At 36.9% G+C, this 24978-nt stretch overlaps 3 protein-coding genes and 1 long non-coding RNA gene across 7 annotated transcripts in view; 1 reads left to right on the top strand and 3 right to left on the bottom strand.

Annotated features, from left to right (window-relative positions):
* Positions 1 to 10044, bottom strand: CALHM2 (calcium homeostasis modulator family member 2). Of its 3 annotated transcripts, none has more exons than XM_034440007.3 (3): positions 9595 to 10044; positions 3266 to 3894; positions 1 to 1828 (listed from the first exon to the last, which is right to left on the bottom strand). In XM_034440007.3, exons 2-3 carry the CDS (start codon positions 3806 to 3808, stop codon positions 1412 to 1414), a joined length of 960 nt encoding a protein of 319 aa, XP_034295898.1. In that variant the 5' UTR covers positions 3809 to 3894; positions 9595 to 10044; the 3' UTR covers positions 1 to 1411. The 3 variants fall into 3 exon arrangements, with proteins under 3 accessions (XP_034295898.1, XP_034295899.1, XP_034295900.1); XM_034440008.3 differs by having other exon boundaries at positions 9427 to 10044; XM_034440009.3 differs by lacking the exon at positions 9595 to 10044 and adding an exon at positions 4401 to 4749.
* LOC117678671 (uncharacterized) overlaps positions 9140 to 24978 on the top strand; it is a 25511-nt gene continuing 9672 nt past the window's right edge. Inside the window, exons 1-2 of one of the 2 annotated variants that reach the window (XR_015728641.1) lie at positions 9140 to 9289; positions 24355 to 24522. This is a non-coding gene — a long non-coding RNA (uncharacterized LOC117678671). The remainder of the gene's footprint in view (positions 9290 to 24354; positions 24523 to 24978) is intronic. The other variant, XR_015728640.1, reaches the window with a different exon arrangement.
* CALHM1 (calcium homeostasis modulator 1) lies at positions 14915 to 18626 on the bottom strand. The gene is made up of 2 exons (XM_034440005.2): positions 18078 to 18626; positions 14915 to 15562 (listed from the first exon to the last, which is right to left on the bottom strand). Exons 1-2 carry the CDS (start codon positions 18624 to 18626, stop codon positions 15098 to 15100), a joined length of 1014 nt encoding a protein of 337 aa, XP_034295896.2. The 3' UTR covers positions 14915 to 15097.
* The window catches only part of CALHM3 (calcium homeostasis modulator 3), a 3321-nt gene continuing 1506 nt past the window's right edge, over positions 23164 to 24978 (bottom strand). Inside the window, exon 3 of the mRNA XM_034440006.3 lies at positions 23164 to 24474. Coding sequence (XP_034295897.2) covers positions 24058 to 24474 — 417 coding nt within the window. The 3' untranslated portion in view covers positions 23164 to 24057. The remainder of the gene's footprint in view (positions 24475 to 24978) is intronic.

The raw sequence follows: 24978 nt of genomic DNA on the forward strand, positions 1-24978 counted from the left end.
TTTCAGTATTTAAAATTTTACTTTCATTAACAAATCGATCAAATGTATACAAAAAAGAAAGATCTTAAAGACCAAGAGAAATTAGAGCAGATTTTACAAATAAAATATTTCGCCAACTTAGTGTGGCTTTTGTCTTTAGCAACTGGACTTACAAATGAGACACAAAACAATTAGGAGAATTTTTCCTCTTTCACCTGAAAAGGACATAATGTTTATTTGTAGGCAGTATTTCAAACTGATTTGAAAGATACTATTAGTCCTTAATTTACGACTATAATTGAGTCCAGAACTATGGTGGTAAAGTGATTGTGCCCAATTTTACAAACTTTTTGTGGCAGTTGTTAAGCAAATGCTACAGTAACTAAGCAAATTCAGCCCTTAAGCAAACATGTCAGTCATTAAGCAAACCCATTTTAGCCCATGAGCATTTATTTTGCTGGAAACCAGAAATAAATACCAGTTTCTGGCAAAAAACATTTTTTAAGTAGAACACAGTTGCACGAGCTCCGGACACTACAAACAGTTGTAAATGTGGGCTGGTTGCTGAACATCCAAAATGAGATTTGTGAGCACAGGGAGGGCCCAGCCATCAAAACTTCAAACCCAAATCATAAGTAACCCTGAGGATGGTCTGTTGTTACTTTGAATAATTGCTAAGCAATCAGTCATAAATCAAGGACCAAATGTACATGTTTGTCTATTAGCATATTTTCTGAAATTATACATTGATAAATAACTTCCTGTTCAATTGGACAGATAAATGATCTCCTCCCAATATTATTTGGTATCAGACTGTTAAGCTGTAATTTTATATAAGAATATATCCTACTGAGCTTCATAGGCCTTATTTCTGATGAGGCAGCATCAATAGATTTGTAATCATGTGACATAATTCATTTGAAATATATCAGCTATACACTTTCTAAGACTTTAGTCAAAGTATAAAATCAAGTCTTGGATGCTTTCCAGCGCAGCTGTCTTAAGTGCTCAAAATGATTTTTCTTAAACTTGTAGGACAGTTGTTGAATAGATGCAGGTAGTCCTCAACTTACGACCACAATTGAGCCCAACATTTCTGTTGCTATGCGAGACAGTTGTTAAGTGAATTTTGCCCCATTTTACAACCTTTCTTCCACAGTTGTTAAGTGAGCAACACGGTTATTAAGTTAATGTGGCTTCCTTGTTGATTCTGCTTGTCAGAATGTCTCAAAAAGTGATGATCACATGACGCTAGGACACTGCAACCGTCATAAATACATGCCAGTTGCCAAGCATCTGAATTTTGATCATGTGACCATGGGGAAGTTGCAACAGTCATAAGTATGAAAAACGGTCATAAATCACTTTTTTCAATGCCGTTGTAAATTTAAAAGGTCACTAAACGAATAGTTTAAGTTGAGGATTACCTATATTAAGTAGCTAGGAAGGCTGTTTCCTGGCTATCAGGATTAGAGCAGTTTCCCATTATATTTTTGGCCCACTTATGGAGGCGGCTATAGAGAGGGTAGCCATTATTCTCTCGATAGATGTAAACTCCAGTGATGGCATCCCATTGTGACCGGGGCTGAACATTTTGCACATTATATGCTTGGATCAGTTCCTGGTCCTCTTTATCTAAATGTACAAAGCCAAAGAAGTTTTTGACGTTATTGGCAGCCACAATCTTAGAATGTACCTCAGCAGTCCGTTCGAACAGCCTAGCTTCACTAGAGCGGTATTGGTTCCAGTAGGCCTCTTGGCGGTAGCTGAGTGGTGAGCAGCAATGCTTTAGGCACTTGGTGATGAACACAAGAACTGCAACCCCACCAATGAGCATCCATCCAAAGAGCTGAAGAGAAAGAAAATAGAGATAGAACACGGCTTGGCTTGGTTTGATTTTTAACAAGTTTGATTTTTAAAAAGCCTACCTTTATTTTATTTCTTTGAAGTAAAAATTGGACTCCAAAGTATAATTGAAAACTCTATTCAAGTTCAGTTACATTTGTAAATGGATAATGGTAAAAGCTGTAATTATAGTGGAATTTCATTTTTTCCACCTTGAAACTGGTTAATAATTGCAATGTTTGTGTTTAACTGGTAGTTGAGGATTTTTATGGATTAAATATCTGAAACTAATCAGGTTTTTTTGTGTGGACTTCCATGCAACCAACGGATTCCACAGTTTCCTGAGCACTCATACTTGCTCTGGAGGCTATTAAGATTTAGGAGATATTTCACAAACTGCATTAAAAACATTTGGTAAAATAAAAATGTTCCGATATATAACCATATTTGTCTTGCAATGAAGAATAGGATCTACCAAACTATCCTGTTTAAGCAGGCTTTTCTACAAGGGATATGCTATGGAAGATTTTTATTGTTATTCTTTGGTTTTTACTGTGGACTAGGCCAACATTCAGTTTTTGTTACTTTTTTCATTTTGATGACTTGTTTGTAGCATGCCATGTTCTTAATCTGAATTAGTAAGTATTGGAGTTAATGTTTGGATTTTGTTTTATGATTATAGTACAGTCATACATTGATTCTCAACTGCTTCAAAACTTGTCAAATTTGGTATTCGACGCATTTTGAAGCAGAAATCATGTCCCACCATTTGTCTTTCATCCAGTAGTCGACATGCAAAGAAGAACTTGCTGATCATGACTTGCTATTTCTTCTGGCCAAAATAGCAGGTTATGTGATAAGTCACGTAGTTTTCTCGGTACTCTGTTTTAGTATTCAATGTGACTTCCAGAATGAATTACTAATGAGGACCGAGTACCGCTGTATATTATAATATAGTACATTATATATATATGTAAATAAATTAATACGATGTTTCCCTGAAAATATGACCTACCCTGAAAACAAGCCCTAGCCCAATTTTCACGTCTGCACCTAATACAAGCCTACCCCAAAAATAAGAATGCCCTCAGGCTCATTGCGCTGGTGCCGATGCTGCCACTCGCGTGTGCAATGACACAACACACCACACAGCCTCCTGCAAGCGGCAGCACTGGCGCAACGGGCCCCATGGCATCCTACCATGAGCAGCGGAAATGGCATGATGAGCCATGCAGCATCTGGCCTCGAGCAGTTGCAAAAAAAGTTGGGCAGCAGTGTGACAGGTGTTGGTGCATGGGAGGCGTGGCTGCAGTAGTCCTAAGGTAAGCAGGTAAGACATGACCTGAAAATAAGTTAGGGTGCTTATTTTGGGGCCGAAAAGAAATAAGATCCAGTCTTATTTTCGGGGAAACATGCTATTTTATATGAATAAATAAATTACCTGTGACTCGTATCTTAATCGTCTTGTAACTTCATCCTTAAAATGTGTCATGTTGGCTGGCTGATCTTCACAAGGAAACCTGGCCAGGATATCTGGTCCATAGCCAGGTGGAAAATGATCCAGGGAAGTGGGATCTATGAATTCACTTAAGGCACAGACATAGGCTTCTCCACGAAGCAGTGAGATCACTGACCATGTGATAGGAGCCACTGCAGCTCTTCCCATGACAGATCCAAAGATCAAGAAATTTGCTGCTGCAGAAAAGTTCTTGGTTCCTCGCTTGTGACACTCGGCCACTAAGTTCCAAGTGTGGTTGTTCCAGATTACACCGATCACAAACAAGGCCAGAGCAGGCACTCCTATGGCAGCTAGACCGTAGATGTAATTCCGAGTTGGGGAACATGGACAGTGGAATGCAACCACCGAGAACAGTTCCTGGCTTCCAACAGTACCCAGAGCCACCAAGCCATTGAAAATCATCACATCTTTGCTTTTAAAGAAGAGTGAAAGAAAGCGGAAATTTTCGGCAATAAGAGCAGCCATTTTAATAGGGTTCAATTGGAGCTTTTAGTATTTTGATGCAGAAGAGATGTCTATAGACATTCTTGGTCTTCTCACTTCTTCATTTACTGTAAAAACAGAACCATCACTAGCAATTGTAGATTTAAAAATGTATGCTTGTCAAAGATCACTACGCATCCACATATATTTCAACTATATATATTTTAATAAGTAAACTAAACAGCCTATGAACCTTGTATTATAAAATAAAGTATCTAGTTTACAATTCCTGCAGGTAATATCTTTCAGCACAGCTTTTCTCACATATTAATTATACTAAAAATAGGTAAAATTTTACAAAATAAATTTGTAAATATTAATTATATAAGAATTTAGTGTACAACTTCAGTGTACAATATGCACTCTATTTTAAATGGTTATACATTTTATTACATATAGTCCCACTAAAAGTATTTATTCCCCATTCATATACTGAGAATGTATAACAACAACAACAACAACAACAACAATAGCAACTTTCATCTGTTCTTCCATTCCCTCCTGCTATCTCTCAGCTGGCTGCTTGTCTACCTTCATTTTCCATCTTATAAAACAAAAGTCAAGTGTGCCTTACCTTTTCCATGAATTTGCTGCTATTTATATAATGACCCTGGAATTATCTGAAGTTTTCAATGAAGAAATACCGTTTTTGTGGGTTGAAGAAGCAGTGCTTTTAAACTTGAATTCTGACCTGTTCTGCTACGTGATGCTGAGACACTCATTTTTTCATGACCTTACAACTCTGATATCAGCATTAAATTGTTAACTGAATTTGCTGTATTAGTGTGAATAATCTGGGCTGAGTTTATAACATTTGATGAATTACAGGAAGTAAATAGTTACTGCCTGACTAACTTGAATCAAGGGGAGTAACAAGGACATCTTGAATTTATCATCTTTGGTGACATGGCTCGGTGGCTAATGTCTACAGTCACTGTCCCTCTTCTTTGTAATGTGTATAAGGTATCACTAAATGTTCTTTATTGACAGCATGAGTAATGAGGTATTTTTATGGAAGAAAAAAAAAATCAAGGGAAGGAATCATAGCTTGTGACTTCTATGTATAACACAAAATTTATTCCTTGTATTTCAGATCTTAAAATTGCAAACTGGTGAAAAGTAACTGCTTAGAATGGGCAGTTTGATTATATCTTAGCTCAGGGAAAATATGCTGTTCCTTCCTTCTTCCTTCCTTCCTTCCTTCCTTCCCACTGATGAAACTTTTGGGGGGAAGAGTAGAGTTATTATATTAAATTTTTAACCAAATGAAATTGATAAGATTTTTCACTACTTTTCTCTCTACTCCCAAGTGACAAGAAGAATGGTAACATCCCGTAGTGGTGTTTTCTTTTTTTAGTCGGGAAGTACCAGATAGGAAGGTGCCAAGTACAAGGAAGAGTCAATGGAGGGGAGTTCATGCCAAAAAGATTTTATCAACAGAAATCACAAGCCCTCAAAGATGGACCCAAGGAAAAAGAAATAACTAAATGGATGTTTCTTTTGCTCAGCAGAGGGAATGTGTAAGAAGCAGGGTAGCTATTGACAAAAGCCACAGTAAGGACACAAAACTAGGCCATCCTCAATTATTATTTTTTATTTATTTATTGGTCAAGCATATATAAGATAACAGGTAAAAGTATAAACATAATTTGAATATATGAAAAGAGTAAGAGTAAAAAATAAAAAGGAATGTTAGGACAGGGACAGTAGGCACACTCGTGTTCTTATGCATGCCCCTTACAGACCTCTTAGGAATGGGGTGAGGTCAACAGTAGACAGTTTAAGGTTAAAGTTTTGGGAAGAAACCACAAAGTCAGGTAGTGCATTCCAGGCATTGACCACTGTTGCTTAAGTCATATTTTCTGCAATCGAGTTTGGAGCGGTTTACCTTGAGTTTGTATCTATTATTTGCTCGTGTATTGTTGTGGTTGAAGCTGAAGTAGTCATTGACAGGTAGGACATTGTGGCAGATAATTTTATGTACTACACTTAGGTGAGACCGAAGTTGGCGTAGTTCTAAGTTGTCTAAGCCCAAAATTTGAAGTCTGGTGACATAAGGTATTTTATTGCGGGTAGAGGAATGGAGGACCCTTTTCGTAAAATATCTCTGGACTCTCAATTGTATTTATGTCCGATATGCAGTGCGGGTTCCAGACAGATGAGCTGTATTTGAGAATTGGTCTAGCAAATGTTTTGTATTCTCTAGTTAGTAGTACAATATTACCAGAGAAGAAGCTACGCAAGATTAGGTTAACAACTCTTAATGCCTTTTTGGCAATGTTGTTACAGTGGCTTTGGCACTTAGATCTTTAGAAATGAATACTCCAAGGTCCTTGACAGAGTGAGGGTCATCTACAAGGTCCATCTAATTTGTATTTTATGTTTTGATTTTTTTTTTGCCAATGTGCAAGACAGAGCATTTGTTGTTGAGACTTGAAGTTGTCACTTGTTAGACCAATCTGACACATAGTCAAGGTCTTTTTGAAGGATAATTGCATTGTCGGTGGTGTTGAATAGTTTAACATCCTCAGCAAAGAGAACACAGTTACTTTTAATATGATCTCAAAGGTCATTTATTTAAAGTATGAAGAGTGTTGGACCTAAAACACTGCCTTGGGGAACACCACTATTAAGGTGTGTGTGTGTGTGTGTGTGTCAGCAAGTCCTCCAAACTGGTAGGGCAGCTAGAGGTAAGTATGATGAATTTAGATTGGTCAAAGGACCCACTACATTCTCTGTCACTAGTGATCAGTAACTGTTCCAGCAGGTTGGATGTCTTTCTATATACATCCTCTTTCTTAGAAAATAAGGTCGACCAGATACATGTATGAAAAGGCAGACTTGGTCAGAAGAAAGAATGGAGATTCTTTCTTCTGAAAGAATGTTGTTAGGGAACAGTGACTCTGAGATGTTTGTTGGAAAGTTAGCTTCAGTTGTTTCTTTTAATTTTTTTAGAAAAATTAACTTTCACTATAAAATAAAATACCGAAAAAACAAAAATTAGAAAATTAAGAGAAAGGAAGGGAAAATGCAAAGGAAGAAGACGACAAAAGTGGTGACTTTTGATTTTTTCCAGTATGGTAAACTACAAAAAGAGAGGTGATTTAGGTTGTATGATCAACCTGCCCCTTTGAAAATGAAATGGTGCAAAATGACAAGTTGTTTCCAAAGGAAATCATCCTAGAGAACAGGGATACCTGTATAAATATTGAAAAATATTTGCCGTTAATATACTCTTCAGTATGGGAGTTATTTTAGCTCTGGCTGTGATTACTGCATCTTGGATACTCTGATGTAATCCTCCAATTCAAACTGGATTTTACATACTTTACTAGTATACTTAATAGAACTGCTTCTATTGTATGGTTTAACTTTTATCTCTTATCCCAGATTTGTAAAAACGTTCCATGTATTCCTCTTTTCTGCTCCCTAATTTTTAACTATAAAAATATTCTCCTGGTTTGTTTTACTGTTATTTTATACAAAAGCACTGCAAGATACTGAATTGCAAGTACTTACATTCATTCAGCTTATATATCTTCAGCAACATATTCCTAGTGCTTTATTTGCTTGCTCATATATCTACAGGATATAAGACTGACTGGAGTTTCTACCCTTTCCTTCTCCATTGGCAAGCTTTCTGCTTTTTCAAGAGAACCATATTTTTATTTCCTTTTTTAGCATGTTATTTTTAACTGTTCTAGGGCAAGTTCCTGCCTTTTCTAGCTGGAGTCTATTACATTGTTCTCTTTTGAAACAATTACAGTATAGTACACTTAAAGGCACTTAGCCCATAAAATAGTATCTCAGCTTTCTTTCAATTCATCATCTCTTTTGGAAGCAGCAAGGAAACTAAAATAATTTTAAAACAACATTTTCCTATTTTAGATGTCTGTGTATTGGAAAGAATTATGTTCACTGTCTCCAAATGCCTAACTAAAATTGTGACTTGCATCAGCTCAGCTAATGCTTAGCATTAGCTGAAATTTCCAGAAGAAAAGTTTGATACATACATGCTTTCTTTGGACCCTGGGAAGCTTTCCATACACCACTGCGTATCCATGATCAGCAAGCTCAGTTAAAGCCATCCTGGAGTAATGCTTACATTCAAAACATACACTATTTACTAGGCTTGCTCCTCCATTTAAATATTTAAGTGAATCATCTGTTATGTAAATTATTAAAATATGTAAATATGTATATTACAGACACTTCAAAGTGCACTCTTGCCAAAGAGAAGGAACAATTAAATAAGTTGTAGACCAAAGATAAAACAAGAAAATTTAAGTTTATTACCTATCTACAGAAGGAAAATCTCTTGCTGTTTTATTTTCATTACAAATGCAATGGAGCAGAATCAAACTAGCCTCAAAATAAACTTTCAATCTATCAGGTGTGAACGTTGGCAGGATGAAGCTAAGACAGATGCTTTAGTATGAATGAAAAGGATATGTATAGTGTATCGAGGCATTATGGTGAAGCAATATAGAAGCTTCCATTAGCAAAGAATTATCTGCTTTAGCTATGCAATTTATGGTGATATAGGGTTTGGTTTCCCAACTCATCCTATTACTAGCACCTGGAGCATCTTTTTCACATGCATTAGGACTCCAAAGTGTTAACCCTGCAATAGTACAGGCTGACAAGGAATTCTGGGACTGAAGTCCTAGGAGGTCTGGGGGGCTTTGGGAAGGATAATCTGAAGGATTCTTGTTCATAGTTATAGAGTCAGCCTGAACTGTCTACATTTTCTTTTTCTGAGCAGCAACCCTGATGGAGCAGGAAATATTAAATAATCAGGCTTCTTTCAAATATAGGTACCTCATAATATTGCTCCATTTAATTTGTTATCCTTGATTGAAATTGTTCTTCTACCAGTGTTAGCTAGATAACATCTTCATTTATTATCTAACCATTAAAGACTGTAATCTATTTACTTGTTTATATACCTGCAATCTTGTACTTGAAATTCAGAGTACACAATCATAATAATTAATATAGACAAACTCCTTTCTACACATTAATATATATGCTTAAATCTTGAGCTCAAGGGCTGAACCCAGATCAGTTCTCTTTTAGGCAATACTTTCAACTTTTGTTGCCTTAAATCGCCAATAAATGTGGAGGCTGTAGTTCGGGGGAGTGAAAATAGTAGATCCGTTGTCTGTATCTCTACCCACATCCACATTTGTTCCTTGTTCATTGCAGTGGAATCACTACAATAATTAGTAGGTCATTTAGGACACAAATGCCAAGAAAAGCACATGCCAGGCGTCTCACGTGTCATCCTAGTGCAATAGAACCCCACCCTTAGACTAATGCCTAAAAGTTAGAAACTAGCTAAAATTCAAACCAAAGCAAAACCAAACAAAAATTCTACCCTGTCCATGATTCTAATCTCCAGATTTGAAAATATTTCATTTTCATCATTTTAAAGCTAAACAACATCAACACTGTAATATGGTAAGTAAATGGATGTAACACTTAAAAAAAAAAGCTTTAGTAACTCTTGATGATTTGAAAAAAAAAAAGAATCTGATCTATTTCTGGCATCTGAAAGCTTCTCAAACTAATTTCTGCCTAAAAATAAAGCTAAATACCTTATTAGGGTGCAAAACTTTCTCTTCAGTAGATGGAGATGGTCTTGTATTTTAAACTGGTACACTTATTTCTCTGTTGTTCCTTATGTTTTTACTGTTATTGTAAAAAGTCTTGCTTTTTCTAAAACTGAAATGAAACATGCTGAAAAATAATCTTTTATCACTTACTTTAGGGGGTGACTAAAGCAATGTCCGGGGCTTCTCTAGTGACCATGTGGATTCTGAATTTATTCCAGGTTTATCCGACTGTCTGGCACTTGAGCTGGGCATTGGGATCAGAGGCAAAAATTACTGCTGTCAGAAGACGGGTTAAAAAGAGCGGGTGTGTTGATTTCTAGCAGTTTCCTTTTGTGCTGAAAAGACCTTTTTTTCATTTGAGAGGGGAGGAGAAAGATTTCACTCAGGGTGGAGATTATGCATACAGAGAAGAAGAGGAAAAAAAGAGGCTTGCGTTCATTCTGTTTTTGTGGAGAAAAGTAGGAAAATTATTGGAAAAAATGAAACATTCCACCAGTAAACTAGGATGACTCATAAGCAGAAGGAAAGAATTCCGTCCTTCAGCTGCTTCAGGCTACTCAGTTAAGAAATTGAATATCCTCTGCTTTTCTAAATGTTTAATCAAGAATGGATTTTGAAGTGCCCCTCTCCCTCTCCCTCCCTCTCTCTCTCTCTCTCTCTCTCTCTCTCCCCCTCCCCCTCCCTGTCTCTCTCTCCCTCTCTCTCTGCCTATCTGTGTAAACAACATTGTTTAGCTACTCCCATAGGAACCAATTATGTTCTCAATCAATTCATTGTGACATTTGGTCACTCAGAATCTACTACATCGTGCCACTTTTGAGGCACAACTCCTGTCTCTGACAAGCTAATTAAAACAAAATGCAGCCTTCAGACTGAAGAAGTTGTGAACATTTGTTCTACAGAACCTATAGCAGATTGTGATAGGAGAAACTGCATACAAATAAAGAGATCGTTAGACTCTGTCCCTGCTTATAGTTGACTGCATTAGACTCACCTCTGACAATGACACCTCTTGTCTTCACAGTTTTGTCTTTATTTCATTCCTACTCAATAAGTGAGATAGTCATAGATCACCATTACATTACATTACAGTACAGAATATTTTCCCCTGAAGCCAATATTATTAAGATGTGCAAAATCTGTAAAGCTTTATTTTGCAGGTGAAGTTGTGGATGACCTGCCCTGGGCGCGACCAGAGACATGTTTTGAGAGTTTTGGAAGACACCATATCCTCTCAGGTCACTGACCATTGTCCACCAATTGCTTTCCATTTGTTTGCCCTCCTGACTTTTTTTTTTTTTTTTACATCTGTCGTCTTCCCATCTCCAAGCTACTTTTACTGACAATGTTCCTCTAATCTTTTTTATCAAAAAATGCTATTTAACTCAAAGGGATTTTTTTTTTTGTATGGACAATTTTCTTCCAACCAGTTGAAGTGCTAACATGATGTCAGAACTCATTTTGCCTAATTTAGATAACAACCTTGCATAAAAGGTTAGCAGATTGTTAAGTACTTCATTTTTCAATATTGTTATTGTCAAGGAAAGAAAGAAGCACTTCTAGAGTTGTCTGCTTTAGTGCAGACTATTTTGGGTCTAATGCAATTAAATGATAGATGGTTATATGCAAGAATCTGTAAATGCTATTTGTTACTTTAACTCAGGCAGCAAAATGTTCTAAACTGACTCTGTTTTGACCATTTCCCCACATGTAATCATAAATATCAATTTTCCATTTATAATCATAAAAGCAGATGAGAGACTGATGTAATATATTGTCCAATAATTGCATTTAACTTCTATTTATCATCATCACAGCTTTGCCATTACAGGGTTTTTTTATTTATACAGGAAGAGATTCCTGGTTTCAGTATGATTGCAGACAGCTGGAGTAACAGATAACAACTTAAAAATAAAGTCCCAGAGGTTTGTATTACATTAACTGTCACCACAAAAAGAGAGAGAGAGAGAGAGAGAGAGAGAGAGAGAGAGAGAGAGAGAGAGAGAGAGAGAGAGAGAGAGATAACAGCCTTAGACAGTGGCTGCCATGTTTATGTGGCTATAACATCGCAGATAGCTAACATCTGCTATGATATTTATGTCAGCAATTAATTAAAGAGTCAGGAGTATGTTTAATATCAAGATTAGTCTTGCTATTAGAAAGTTGCTAGAGAGAGTGAAAAGAAATTGCGGTACTGTACACTGGAAATAGAAAAAGAAGAAAAGAAAAGAGATTAAAGTTAAAAGAGATTTTTTTGTATTTGAGCTAATTTTGCAGCATATACATGATATCCCTAATATAGGGTTGATAGATGTTCTTGGAAGTATAAGTTAGGCTTGTGATGAATGCTTTACTTAACTTATTTACTATGCTTATTATCTTTATTTTGTTGAAATAAAATAATTTTAACATGCATTTGTATGATGAAGATATAGCTTCCAATTTCCTTTTTCAGAATTTAAAATTATTTTAGAAAGGGAGGCAGGAAGCATTGCCAGCCGATGTTGGAGTTCAGACACTAACCCATAAAACAATTTATGAACAGATAAAATAGATACCAGAACTTGAGTATTACCCCTGTTTGGTAATATATATATATGTTTGTAAAGTCTATGTGTGCATATTGGACATTCTGTAAAGTGAAGGACATGACTCATTATAGCCAGCTTTTATTTTTAAAGGTCTAAAAAACTTCTGGTGTTCTTCTCTTTTGGGGGGGGGTGATTACCTTCTCTTGCAAATAGAGAATGGTTATGATAAGCTTCTGCATATTCAAAACCTAATGCATTTACTAAAGTGATCATCAAAATTAAATGTCCGTGCAATGGGTGATTACATTCTCTTGTTGATTCAACCCCTTTGCAAAACTTGTTATACTGTACAGTAATTCATGGGTTCATTAGAAACGCAATGGATACGTGCCTCTGTGTAGTTTCCATCTGTCGGGATGGGAACTACAATAGGAATGAAAGGAAAGTAAAAGATAGCACTCTTTAAAAAAATGAACCCTAGGGGTTATATACTGGATTTTATGGATTTTATATTTAAGTTAAACTGATGGATACCACAGGTAGTCCTTGACTTTTGACCCAAAATTTCTGTTGCTAAGTGAGACAGTTGTTAAGTGAGTTTTGCCCCACTTTATGACTTTTCTTGCCACCGTTGTTAAGTGAATAACTGCAGTTAAGTTAGTAACACAGTTGTTAAGTGAATCTGGCTTCTCCATTGACTTTGCTTGTCAGAAGGTCCCAAAGATCACATGACCCCAGGACACTGCAATCGTCATAAATATGAGTCAGTTGCCAAGTGTTTGAATGTTGGTCATGTGACCATGGGGATGCCACAATGGTCGGTAAGTGTCAAAAACGGTCAAAAGTCACTTTTTTCAGTGCCATTGTAATTTCGAACAGACACTAAACAAACTGTTGTAAGATAAGGATTACATCTATGTCTAAGAGAGATTGGTTTCCTTCAGTGTTTTTTTCCTCTCTTACATAATTACAAAGCTGGCATGGCAATCATAATGAAGGTGATGATTAATTTCCAACCTGGCGCATAGAATTGCCAAGACTCAGACATGTCTGAATGGATAACATCATCACCTTCTTCATCATCATCCAAATAATCAACATTTTCTTTATGGATGACAGGTATAATTGCATACAAAATTTGGTTCCTCTTGCTTAGGAAAAAAGGTACAGCCAGAAGATACAGAATTATTTTCACTTGGTAGAAAATATTAATAAGAACAACTAACCATTAACAAAATTTAATATGATACTTTAGTATTATGATCCAATTAGTAAGCAAAAGTTCTAAATGCACAACAATAATATCCTTAATACTGTATAGAATGTAATAAAAATGTTTGTTTATGCCAGGTTTTATATTTTTTCTTCCAATGCTTTAAACTGTGGTTGGGTACTTAATGATTAATTGACATCAACAAAACTTCTCATTTGAGGATATTACTTACTAAGAAAAAAGTGGTTCTGTGTATTAACTAAATAAGCAAACCACTTGGAATACATTTTAATACTTTAATTTGTGCTATTAAATAAATAAACAAATAAACTTGGAGTACACTTTCATACTTTAATTTATTTTGCCTAATGTACATATTCTATAAGTTAGACCGTTTGAGGTACCTTGATTCAAAAATTGTTGACCAATGATGCAACATTTTGCCCAGTTAAAAGTCATGACAACGAGAATTTGGGTATGTAGATAGATTTATCTTTTATTGCAAAGAACTGTACTGGAAAGCATAGTATCTGTGTTTGTTTCCTTGCCTGCATATTATTGGCTTATGGTAAGATGCATGTTGTTGGTTGCTGAGTGTGCATTGAATGTTGAATGGGCATGAATTCATCTAAACATTTCCTGTGCCTTTGAGCATTCCTGTAATACCTGCTGAACCTGTACAAATATTATTATGAAGATCACAGCCTGTAGCATTTTAGGAGAAAGGAGCATATACAATACACTTAAACAAAAGTCAGGAAAAACAGAGTCTTGTGGGCCTACTATAGCTTCAACCACTATTTATCAGTGATAAATATTTTATAAATATTCTCTCAAAACAAATTTCCCATCATCGCATTGATCAAAAGTAGGTCTTTTGAAGATCACCTGGAAAGCCTTAGCTGCCCATAATGAGGAGGCTTCTGTGCTTAAATAGCAGGCTTTGTATTGTTACATCATCAAACTTTTGGGAACGTTGCACATTTACTATATGTTGTGGAGTGCAATTCAAGGTGCTGATGTAATCTATAAAATCTTAGATGGTGCTTAGATGGCTCTATCCCTTTCCAGGGATACCTGTTGAAGGTTCCCTCCTGTTGTGTGAGTTATTTCCTTTTTGATATATTACATTGTTTATGTACACTAGTATTTGTACAGTATTAATTAAAATATTCTATTGTTTAGATAACTTAGAGTATTGGAAATAGAGAAAAGGGAAGGTATATTGTAACAGTATTAATTTAGCATATCGATATCACAAGCCTAAAATTATTTGACTTTTCATACAAAATTAAGTATGATGTTGAAATGAAAAAAACCCTGCAAATTATTTCAAAATGTTCGAGACACAATGTAGGTTTTGGTTCTGGAGATGATTACTTAGTATTGAAGGCATTTCTTACTGGTTTATAACGCCCTCTAGTGTCTTTGAAATATGTTTCTGTATTTGCGTAATTTATGCTTACTCATGAACATTTTTTATGAGATATGAAGTTATATATATATTTGCTTTAAGAAATGTTTGACAGTATTAAATGGTAGTATTATTTACTCTGTGTGGCCCTTTTCAGGTAAAATGTAAAAATATATCAATTACTGTATATGATTTTCTGGTGCTCACTGGAAATTCAGCATACAGCCTTTCAGTAAATAAATAAATAAATAATCATTTTTGGGACCATATGTAATAAGACCTGCTGCTGCTAAAAATGTGAGAAAATAGTCTACAGCTTGTTTATTAATGTAAGAACATTTCCAATAAAATAAACTATAAACCGTTGAGTGGTGGGAGGATGTGACTTCTAGCTATACATCTGGAAAAATGGCAAAATCTAGTCTACAAAGAGGATGCATCCAGAAGTTGTTCCCTGTAATGATTTTGTGTTCTTTGTTCTCAGCCTGTGTATCCTTAAACTTTGCTGTAATAGGCTGCATACTCTTTCCTTGGTGGACAAGGCTGTGGAATCTCTCTTGTCCAACTGGTCCCATTTTGTATCAGCTCTTGATTGAGACACAAAGGGGGCTTACAGTTATGCCAGTTCTTCAGAAGCTCGTTCATGGTTCCTTGATCCACGATGCCCAGCAGTTGTTCCTTTTCTTCCTCTGAGTCTGATGGTGCCTTCTCAGGAATCTGCATATGTGTGTGGCCCATGAAGGGGTCTTTGTTCATGTTCTCAAAGAATTGCTGGACGCAAACCTTGGCAAAACTCTTAGCATGTTTTGTGCATGTCTCTTCAAAGAGTTTCCGCTCAATGTCAATGTAGTGGGACCAATATTTGCTCTTCAAAAAGGCAGATTGAGTAAAGCAGGGACGTATGGCTCGGGCAAGGAAAGCCAGCAGAGTTACTAGCAGCACAAAGACCCAGCCTGTTGCCTGCGAAGGGAAAGAAGAGTCATAATAATATACTAAGCTATTAAGATGGGTAAGCTAGGGGTATTTGCTGATTTTACCCATAATTCTAAAGCTATGTATTTTGTTTAGTTTCTATTTAGGATCTTTCCTGTTTTACACCTGTTTTCCTGTTTATTTTAGTGAAGTAACTACTTCACAAAAATATCCTGGCAACATCATTTTTCTTCTGAGTCTCTATGACATTGTCTTCATTTTATCATCAGCCTATGAGTCAAGTAGTCTAAAGCCCCATTAAGTTGAAGGTAAAGTCAAGGGATCAGTATTGGGTGAGATCAAAACAATGCTAATTAGCCATTTTAGGCTGATGTAGGAACACAGCCTCCCTCTAGTCCAAGCTCAGCCTATTTGCCCCTATTCTCATGCCATCTCTCAAAGAACTTGATATAGCACGTGAACAGTGCTATATATTAGTGGTTTATTAGAATTGCACGATAGAGATTCAACAGTCAGTACTTTCAGTACTTAAATAAAAGCATTTACCAGTTTAGTGCAAAGTGAAATAGTGGTGCAGTGGAATGATGAGACCACAAACCTAATTGCCCAGAAAAATCTGAAATTTAGCCTAAAAGAAAACAAAGGAAGAGGAGACAAACCCTGAGTGCTACTTGTGACTTGATTCCCTTTGTGACTCTGATCTGATTCTTTTTCCAATTTATTCACCTTCGGTTAAAACAGAATCGACTATAGGAGGAGGTGGATAGGAGAGCTGATAGGCAGAACTGTATAGCCAGAACTACCCCATTCCTGTGGCAGGTGGAATAATATGCAAACCAAACCAATATGTGGCTTTGTAGTGACAAACTTGATTGCTTTGAATGCTAGATATCTTAGGTTAGGGTTACACTAGGAGCCTGGTTCATATTTCATGGTGATTTCATGTACAAAACAGCATCTCCATGTAGTTGACTGTACAATTGCAGATATTCCTATTAAGACAAGACTTTCTTTAGGGTAGGGTGAAGTAGAATGCGTGTAGGGTGAAATGGGTTGGGGTGAGAGAAGAGGAGGCAGCAAATGTTCTGTGTGTCCCCTTGGTGATAACAGAATGGAGTATTTCTTTTCTAATTCTATAAAGATCTGCTGCCTTGAATGTAAAAATACATTCAAGTCACATGAGCAGGCAGTATTCATTGTTTGGGAAAAGCAATAATTGATTTGATTAGTAGGCAACGAAAGAAAGATTAAGGCCTTTAGTGGCAGATTTTAAAAGTTGATAATGTCCTTATGGGTTGACTACCTGGAAGGAATTTGCATCTCATAAAAGGTGCAGGAAATGAGTGTTGACAACAAACAACAGAATTGCTTGCTCTGGCTATAAACTGGAATCATGGATTATGTTAAACTTCTTTTGCATGGCAAATGAAATATGGAACGGGGAAGGGTAAAGTAGGACGCAACATCCATTCCTTTATTTGCTTTGAAACATACATAAAATCATTAAATTGGGAATTAGGTTGTGCTTTATAGCATATACACATAATTGGAACACCCAATCCATGTCTTCTAATCCTCATTTGGTGCAAATATATCTTCATTTTATTTTCACAAATATAAGTAGGTCACTATGGAGAAAATATGCACTAGAATAAGAGTAATTGGGAACAATATCATGAGAAAAGAATAATGAAACATGATTGCTATAAAGCTAGATCTCAAAAAAGATGAAGGCAGGGTGTTCCACTTATCTCACACAAGGTTTAAGTGTGGTTTGCCAGTTGATCCTTGGCTACATATAATCTGGGAAAACGCTGAAATAATTGAAAATCTGTAATTTAGATCTTGCCAAATGGCTTCCTCCACAACCATAAACGATGTTTTTACCCTGCTATGCAGGGCTTATCTACACTCCTCATCTTCTGTTGCTTAAGCTGGCCAAGGCACTGTCTGTGGTTGGTCAATAGAGGAGTGCTAAAAAGGGCAGCCAGCCAATCCCTCAACTCCTCCTCGTTCATGCTTCAGCACAATTTCTTATCCCAGGTTGAGAGGAAAAAAATTGCAATGGTCACAGAGTGAGGAACCAGTAATTACTTTTTATTGTACAAATGGGATGACTATAAGCTTGCCCTCTGATGAGGGAGGACAATCCCAAGAGTTTCTACCTATGGAAAATCCTTCCTCTGCAGCTCCAGAAGAGTAAGTTGATATTGATCATCTCAAGTTTCCAACCCTTTGATTCCTCATCATGGTGCTCATGGGAGATATGTCAATTTAAAGTCAGTGCTGCCTCCTTATGTAGAAGCATGCCTTAGAAGTGATTTCAGAGGCTGTAGATAACTAAGTCCAACTTTCTTCTAAACCTTTGGAATCAAACACAACAAAATTTTCTATAGCACCCTTCTCTAAACCTGTTCCTCTAGCATTTCAACCCTCATAATATGGCTGGGGCTTATAGAAATCGAAGGCACAGATATTGGGAAAAGCTAGTCTACACGAGCTAACCTGAATCAGTTTCCTATATTCATTATTGTTTGCTTACCTGTGAAATGCAGCGTAGATACCTGGTTGCCACCTCTCTGGCAATCAGTTCTTGGCCACTGTAAATATCATCGCAGGGAATCTGGGCTAAAATCTTCCTGATCTCCTTCTCAGGAAGATGTCTATAACTGCTGTTTCCAAGTTTGTGTATGGGAACGGAAGTACTGAATGCACAGATAAAACATTCCCCATGCAACAGTGTGACTGAGATCCAAATTACAGGAGCAATTATAGCTCGCTGAGCCATGGAGCAGAACATGTAACGCAAGACAGCTGGGTCTTTCTGTCGTTTCCCTATGGGCCTTTTCCATTCTTCAGCCAACATGGAAACATTATTATTCATCACAAAACCAAACAGGAACAAGACTAAGGGAGGCATAAACAGGATACCCATCCCATAAGCCAGATTGTAACCAGGTAGACATGGGCACTTGAAATCAAAAGCCACATAGATCTGTGCACTCAGGAGAGCCATAATGCCACATATGCCATTCATAAATGACTCCTGGTTGGACTGGAGGAACTGGAATATCATTCGGAATTTATCCATCTTCTTTGTTGCTTTATGAGCACTGTCTTGTAGAAATATCAAAGGGGTCCCTCAATTTTCCAGAAGTTACAAAGAAAATCACAGTAATCAGTGTAACATCCAACTTTTTGCTTCTCCAGTAATTTTTTTATTATTCAGAAAACATGCCTCTCCAGTTCTCTATTGCAGTCTACAAAAAGTTACTTTACCTTTCACCTCTGTTCTTCCCAGGACTTGGACTGTTGTGTATTACCAGCTCTGAACCATCAGTTATGGCTCATTTTAGATAAGTCTTGGCTTAATACAAGGAAGGTTTCTTCTATGTCTCTCTCCCTCCCTGTCTTTTTAGTAGTCTGGATCCCTGATGGTGCTTCTTTCTGGAGAAAGCAGATGTTTTGATTCTGTTTCAAACACTTTTCATTTGTAACAGGAAAGGCATCTCTCTGATTTTGGTGAAGATGTTTGCAAGATGGGCTCATCCCACAGCCCCTAAAAAAACAGGATGCTCCACCTGCAGAAAGAAAGAAGAGAGCCTATGCAAAATGATGGGCGGGATGGGATCCGTTCTGCATAAATGGATTCCTAGGCAACAGAAATATTATTCAGTGGCTTTCTCTCTTCTTTTGGTATTGTTTTGAAATTGAGAAATCAACCTCTGCTTGGTAGAGGAACAGGATGGGCTGCTATTTATGGTTCATGAAAAAAGGAGAAAACGTACATCTTTATTTTTTTTCTGAAAATAGCTGTCAATAAATCTATTCCAGTATTTACTCACTGAGTGGAGACCAAAACAACAACAACAAAACAACAACAACAAAAACCCCAAGCACCTCAATCAAAGCCAAACAACATACATTTAGCTCTGATGTGGCTGGCAACCCTCTACTGCCTTAAAAGAACTCCCCAGGGCCAGCATTACCCTTAGCCAGAACTAGGTTTGTATTGGGCTTAGTTGGGGAGTCACAGAGCTATGTGCCATTCAGCCTTCCTATGGCCACTAAGATAATTTACTGGTTTCTCTTTGGGCCTTTCTCCACTGCTGAAGTGAAGCATAATATGCCAGTCCTTGAGCTGGTAGAAAACTGTATCAGCATAAAGTTGGGTACTTCTGCTTCTTCTATAATCACTCACTGCTCCTAAATGATGGCGTCCATAGCATAGAATCATAGGGCTAGAAGGGATCTTGTAAGGTCTTCTGCTACTCTGTACATGGCATATTGAGAAAAGGGATTAGTCAATTCCTTCCTTTCCTTCCCTTTCTTCCAAATAGTCACCAGTCACTTCCCTTAATATGGGAGGTGGAGGGGGCTTAGGGTAGAGACGATTTCTCACACATGATGGCATCACATTTAAATAGAACTTCAACAGGACTAACAATTCAAATAAATAGCTCAATACATAATATATTAACAAATATAAGGAACCTAATTTAGGTCCATGATTTTCTTTTGAAATTCCAATCCTTCTCCAGATTAAGATGCTTTTCTTACCTGATAGGAACCAGGCTAGGAAACTAGATACCCTGTTATTATGGAAGAACAAAGACAAAACAAGGTCCCCTTCCCTTTAAAAGTTCATTTGATAGAAAGGGAAACCTTCCAGCTCCTGTTTGTTTGCCCAGGGTTCAGGTTTCCTAGTATCTGGTTTCAGTTTAGAGTGAAAGATTGAGTTAATTTTCCACATTTCAGCCTCTTGGAATGCTACTACTGAAGCATTAATAATACTTTCTGAGGAACAATGATTTGTTAAGTCCAGCAATAACAGTGTCACTATCAGAAACCAGACTCAGTATATTTCCATTAAAAAAAAATATTCTGCAATGTCTGTAAGAAAGAGCCTTGGTAGAACAGTGGTTTAAAGCACCCTGTTATTAACACAGCTGCCTGCAATTACTGCAGGTTCGAATCTTACCAGGCTCAAGGTTGACTCAGCCTTCCATCCTTTCTAAGGTAGGTTAAATGAGGACCCAGTTTGTGGGGGCAATAAGCTGACTTTGTATAAATATACAAAAGTATGAAGGCTATTGCTTAACGCATTGTAAGCCGCCCTGAGTCTCCGGAGAAGGGCGGCATATAAATCAAATTAAAAAAAAAAAAATGTAAAAATACCCTTTCAGGGAAATCAGTATGCAAATACAATTGATCTCTGGGGCTTGTTTATTCTCAGCTTATTTTAGGACATAGCCAATTTTATTAAAGCTCTTAGTAAATATGGAAGTTCAGGTTCATAATTCTGTATTCACTATGTGAATGTAATTAAATTAGAACAATCCCAAAATGTATAGTAAGCTATTGAGCTGAATAGATTGGGATAGCTGTAGTTAAAAATGCTTTCATTCATTGCTGACCTACTAAGAAGATATGATGAACTTGGTCCCAAGAGAAAATGTATGTTTGATTCAGGCTCTTTAAAGCAAGTTTTAAAAATATTTATAGCTTGTTTAACTTCTTTTAATTCTGAATATTTGTGTACTAAATGATGGGAGAATATGTACCCTAGTTGGCAACAAGATGAATAATGCAAAATCTGTTCCGACAATAGTCAAAAAATAAATACAGGCATCCCTATTTTAGCTAAATTTGCACATTATGCAAAACCCTTATTGGTTTAGTTGTGGTTTATTGAATGTCATAGTAAACCATAACCTGGATAGTTTCCAAGAGCTAATGGAGATAGAAGTTTCTATCATCTGTCCTTGCAAATTAATGTCAAGAATAATAGAGCTACATATCTAGGTTCCAAAAATCCTGACAACTAGTAGATGGCTGCAAAATTATATGGAAAACCTTCACCTGCAAGTGACAATTATTCAAGGTACAATGCATCAACCTGTGATTGAATGAGAATTATCTTGCACCTCCATTTCAAGTGCCATTAAACCAGTGCTGTCTAAAGATATTTCCATGATCATGAGGCCAGTTACTTTCCCATTGAAATGGTACCTATCTATCTACTTGAATTTGCATGCTTTAGAACTGCTAGGTTGGCAGGAGCTAGTGCAAGGACAAGAGGTCACTCTATCACAGGATGTTTGTCTCAGTTCGTAACTGAGGCTGTTGGGTTTCAGCCAATAAGCCCAGTGTCTTAACTGCTCAACCATGGTGGGGACTTTTAAAGAATACTAACTTTGCAAACCTCACTTTCAAATCACTTTGGGAAAACTTCTCATTAACTATTTCTAAGCTATTAGAGACCTTCAGAATTAAAATTTTGAATGGGCCGATTGAGTTTCCTGAGTGTCAAAATGTGTTGAGTACCAAATTTGATGAGTTTCAAAGCAGTTGAAGAGTATGATGAGGAGGTGGAGAGGGTTGGTAGTTTTAAATTTCTGGGCATTTATATCTCGAAGGACCTCTCATGGACTATGAATGTTAACATGCTTGTGAAGAAGACACAGAAGAAGCTGTACTTCCTGAGAATGCTCAGGAAGATAAATCTATCTCAGCATCTACTTCTATCCTACTATCGCAGCACCATTGAGAGTGTCCTGACATACGGCATTCTTACATGGTATGGAAGCAGCTCTGTAGCGGACAAAAAAGCTCTACAGAGAATCATTAAAACTGCCCAGAATATCATCGGGCTCCAGCTACCAGCCCTGGACGACCTCTTCGAATCTCGCTGTTTGAGGAAGTTGCATAACATTCTCAGAGTCTCTTCCCATCCTGCTTACAATCTTTTTGGACTGTTGCCTTCTGGCAGAAGATACAGAACAATTAAAACTCGGACCACACATTTTCTGAATAGTTTTTATCCCAGAGCTATAATTGCACTCAACAATGAACTAAAGGGCCACCATCAGTGAGCTGTTGGACAGCATTACTTGGTCTGTTGTGTGGATGTTTGGGTGGTTTAGGGACGGGGAATTGTGGTGGGTGGGAATGTGTTTGGGGATTGTTATGTGTGTTGGACCTGGTCTTTGGGTGTTAAGTGAATTTTGTTGTATGGGTATACTGTGTATACACATACAATTACAATAAAGTTATTATTATAAAGTTATTATTATTATACTTGGTTCAGACCTTAAAAATGTAAAGCAATAAAAGCTCTTTTTCAAAAAGTACCGTTTAGTGAAGCAAAATAGCTCAGGACAGACTTGAGTAACACAATATATGCATCTTTACAACAGAAAGTGCTAATGTATATTTATTTATTTGGTGCCAAGTAACATGGAAATAAACGCAGCTTTGCTACTATGAGCAGCCTGCTAGGCCAAATGGCTTATTAACTAAAACAGACTCAGAAAAACAATGATGGCATAGATAACCAGAGGAAGTAGATACACAGATTAGTTCAGCAAAAATACAGCACTTTAATAATAATCAAATAATCAAAAATGCAAGTTAAAGATTACTAAAAAATAAGCATGTTATTACAAACAATTTTCTATTAACAGCATAAAGCAACCTTACAATTTAGTTCTATCAGTTATTGTAAGGTTCCAGGTTGCCTACTTTAGGTAAAGATATGCATGGTTCTCTTACCTTTCACTCTAGTTTAAATGAGAAATGATTCTTTAAAGTAAAAGATAAACAAAATTCATATAGAGACAGTCCTATATAGCAATAGCGCTTAGACTTATTTATCGCTTCACGGTGCTTTACAGCACTCTCTACAGTCAGCCTATTGCCCCCAACAATCTGGCTCCTCATTTTACCAACCTCAGAAGGATGGAAGGCTGAATCAATCTTGAGCCTGGTGAGGATCGAACCCCTGACAGTCAGCAGAATTAGCCTGCAATATTGCATACTAATCACTGCACCACCACATCTTATCTCAAAAGATTTGTTTCTTTTTTACTGCATGCTTTCATTATTTACTAACAATTACAACTGTTTTTCTAATAACAAAATTTGCTTTCTGTATTTATTTCTCTGTTGGATAAGACTATCAATTGAAACAAACAAACAAACAAACAGATTCTGTCTGGTGCCTTTACAAGCAATTCTATCACATCAGTACAACTCTACCACACTTGCTTGCTTCAAGAGTCTTTGAATTCTGGTTGATGAACCAGATTATAATTCACCATGGTTGGGTTTCTGCATTGCACTAAGCTGTTTGCTTTTGTCCATTATTGGATTATTGCTTAGGACAGTGGATAAACCCAGGTAGTTGGGACTGCAGTATACCATGATTTTAAAAATTGTGCCTCTGAGTTATGTGTAAGCCAGTCTTGTTCTGGGAAACAATATACTCTGAACCATGTTATGTTCTGTCTGATGATCTATGGACAATGTAGAAACAAAAGTGGTAAACTTGATAAAATAAATTCAATTCTTTAAATAATTCCAGTTGCTTTTTGGGAAAGCTCAGCTGCTTAGTCTTGCAGATCAAGGCAGTAGAACCCTGTTGCTGTGGGGAGCCATGTGACATAGGAATTTTCTAAGTGTGATAAGCCCGTTTCAACTTTCTTTTAAACATCTGTTTGTTTGGCTGAGGATGGCACCTGTTAAATGTGCTGCCTGTCCAATGCAAAGGTATAATCTCTTTGCCTGTATGCTTGGCTTAAATCCAGTGGAGGTTTCCTATTGTACCAGGACAAAAGAAATTTGCTTATTTGCTCCTGGCTAGTGATGCCACTCAAATGAATATTTTCCTTTGCTTTTGCTCCCTTTTCTTCTGTGTAGGCATTAAACCTCCTGAGTTTGATTTCTGTCTGCATGCTCTCAAAGAAATGGAGGATACACTTGTGTGCAAAGTCACGTGTTTTTTCGCAACAGGTCTCTTCAAATATTTTTTCTTCAAGGTCAATGTAATTGCTCCAGTAGCGGGTTTGCAAAAAGGCGGCATGATTGAAGCAGGGCTTGAGAGAACGAGCAAGCAAGGCCATCACGATGAGGATTAAAAGAAGACTCCAACCAAAAGCCTGGAAGAAAATGACAAACAGATCAAGAGCCCTTGGATTTACAACAAGGTGAAACCCAACCCTAGGTTGGCTCTACATCCCTATGCAACTTCAAGTTTCACACCAGTTCCCAGGGTCAATGAATCCATACCGTAATAATATAACTTTGTTTGTATCAATCTTGAGGAGAAATCACATTTTTGTCAGGAAGAAATCCTGGCAAAAAAAGAAAAAAGGGAAGTGCAGAGTAGAAGCGAGGTGGTACAATTGTATAGAACATCCTTCTGAACCTGATGAAATTACAATGGAGTTAGAATAGAATAGAATTTTTTATTGGCCAAGTGTGATTGGACATACAAGGAATTTGTCTTGGTGCATATGGTCTCATGCACATAAAAGAAAAGATACGCTCATCAAGAATCATAAGGTACAACACAACTATTAGAATTAGAATATATTACAACTATTAGAATATCCAGGTTTCCAGTGGGAAATCTGGGAGTCGTAACTCCAGTATGTTTAGAA

This window comes from Pantherophis guttatus, chromosome 6 (assembly GCF_059756535.1).
Source record: "Pantherophis guttatus breed Tessera chromosome 6, ASM5975653v1, whole genome shotgun sequence".
Lineage (NCBI taxonomy): Eukaryota > Metazoa > Chordata > Lepidosauria > Squamata > Colubridae > Pantherophis > Pantherophis guttatus.

What these genes read in the sequence shown, in the direction of transcription:
- CALHM1 (XM_034440005.2), bottom strand. Translation starts at nt 18,626, where the DNA reads ATGGATAAATTCCGAATGATATTCCAGTTCCTCCAGTCCAACCAGGAG. An exon ending in ATCTACGCTGCATTTCACAG is followed by an intron (nt 15,563 to 18,077) that starts GTAAGCAAACAA and finishes TTCCCTTCGCAG; the next exon opens with GCAACAGGCTGGGTCTTTGT.
- CALHM2 (XM_034440007.3), bottom strand. Translation starts at nt 3,808, where the DNA reads ATGGCTGCTCTTATTGCCGAAAATTTCCGCTTTCTTTCACTCTTCTTT. An exon ending in GATTAAGATACGAGTCACAG is followed by an intron (nt 1,829 to 3,265) that starts GTAATTTATTTA and finishes CTTTCTCTTCAG; the next exon opens with CTCTTTGGATGGATGCTCAT.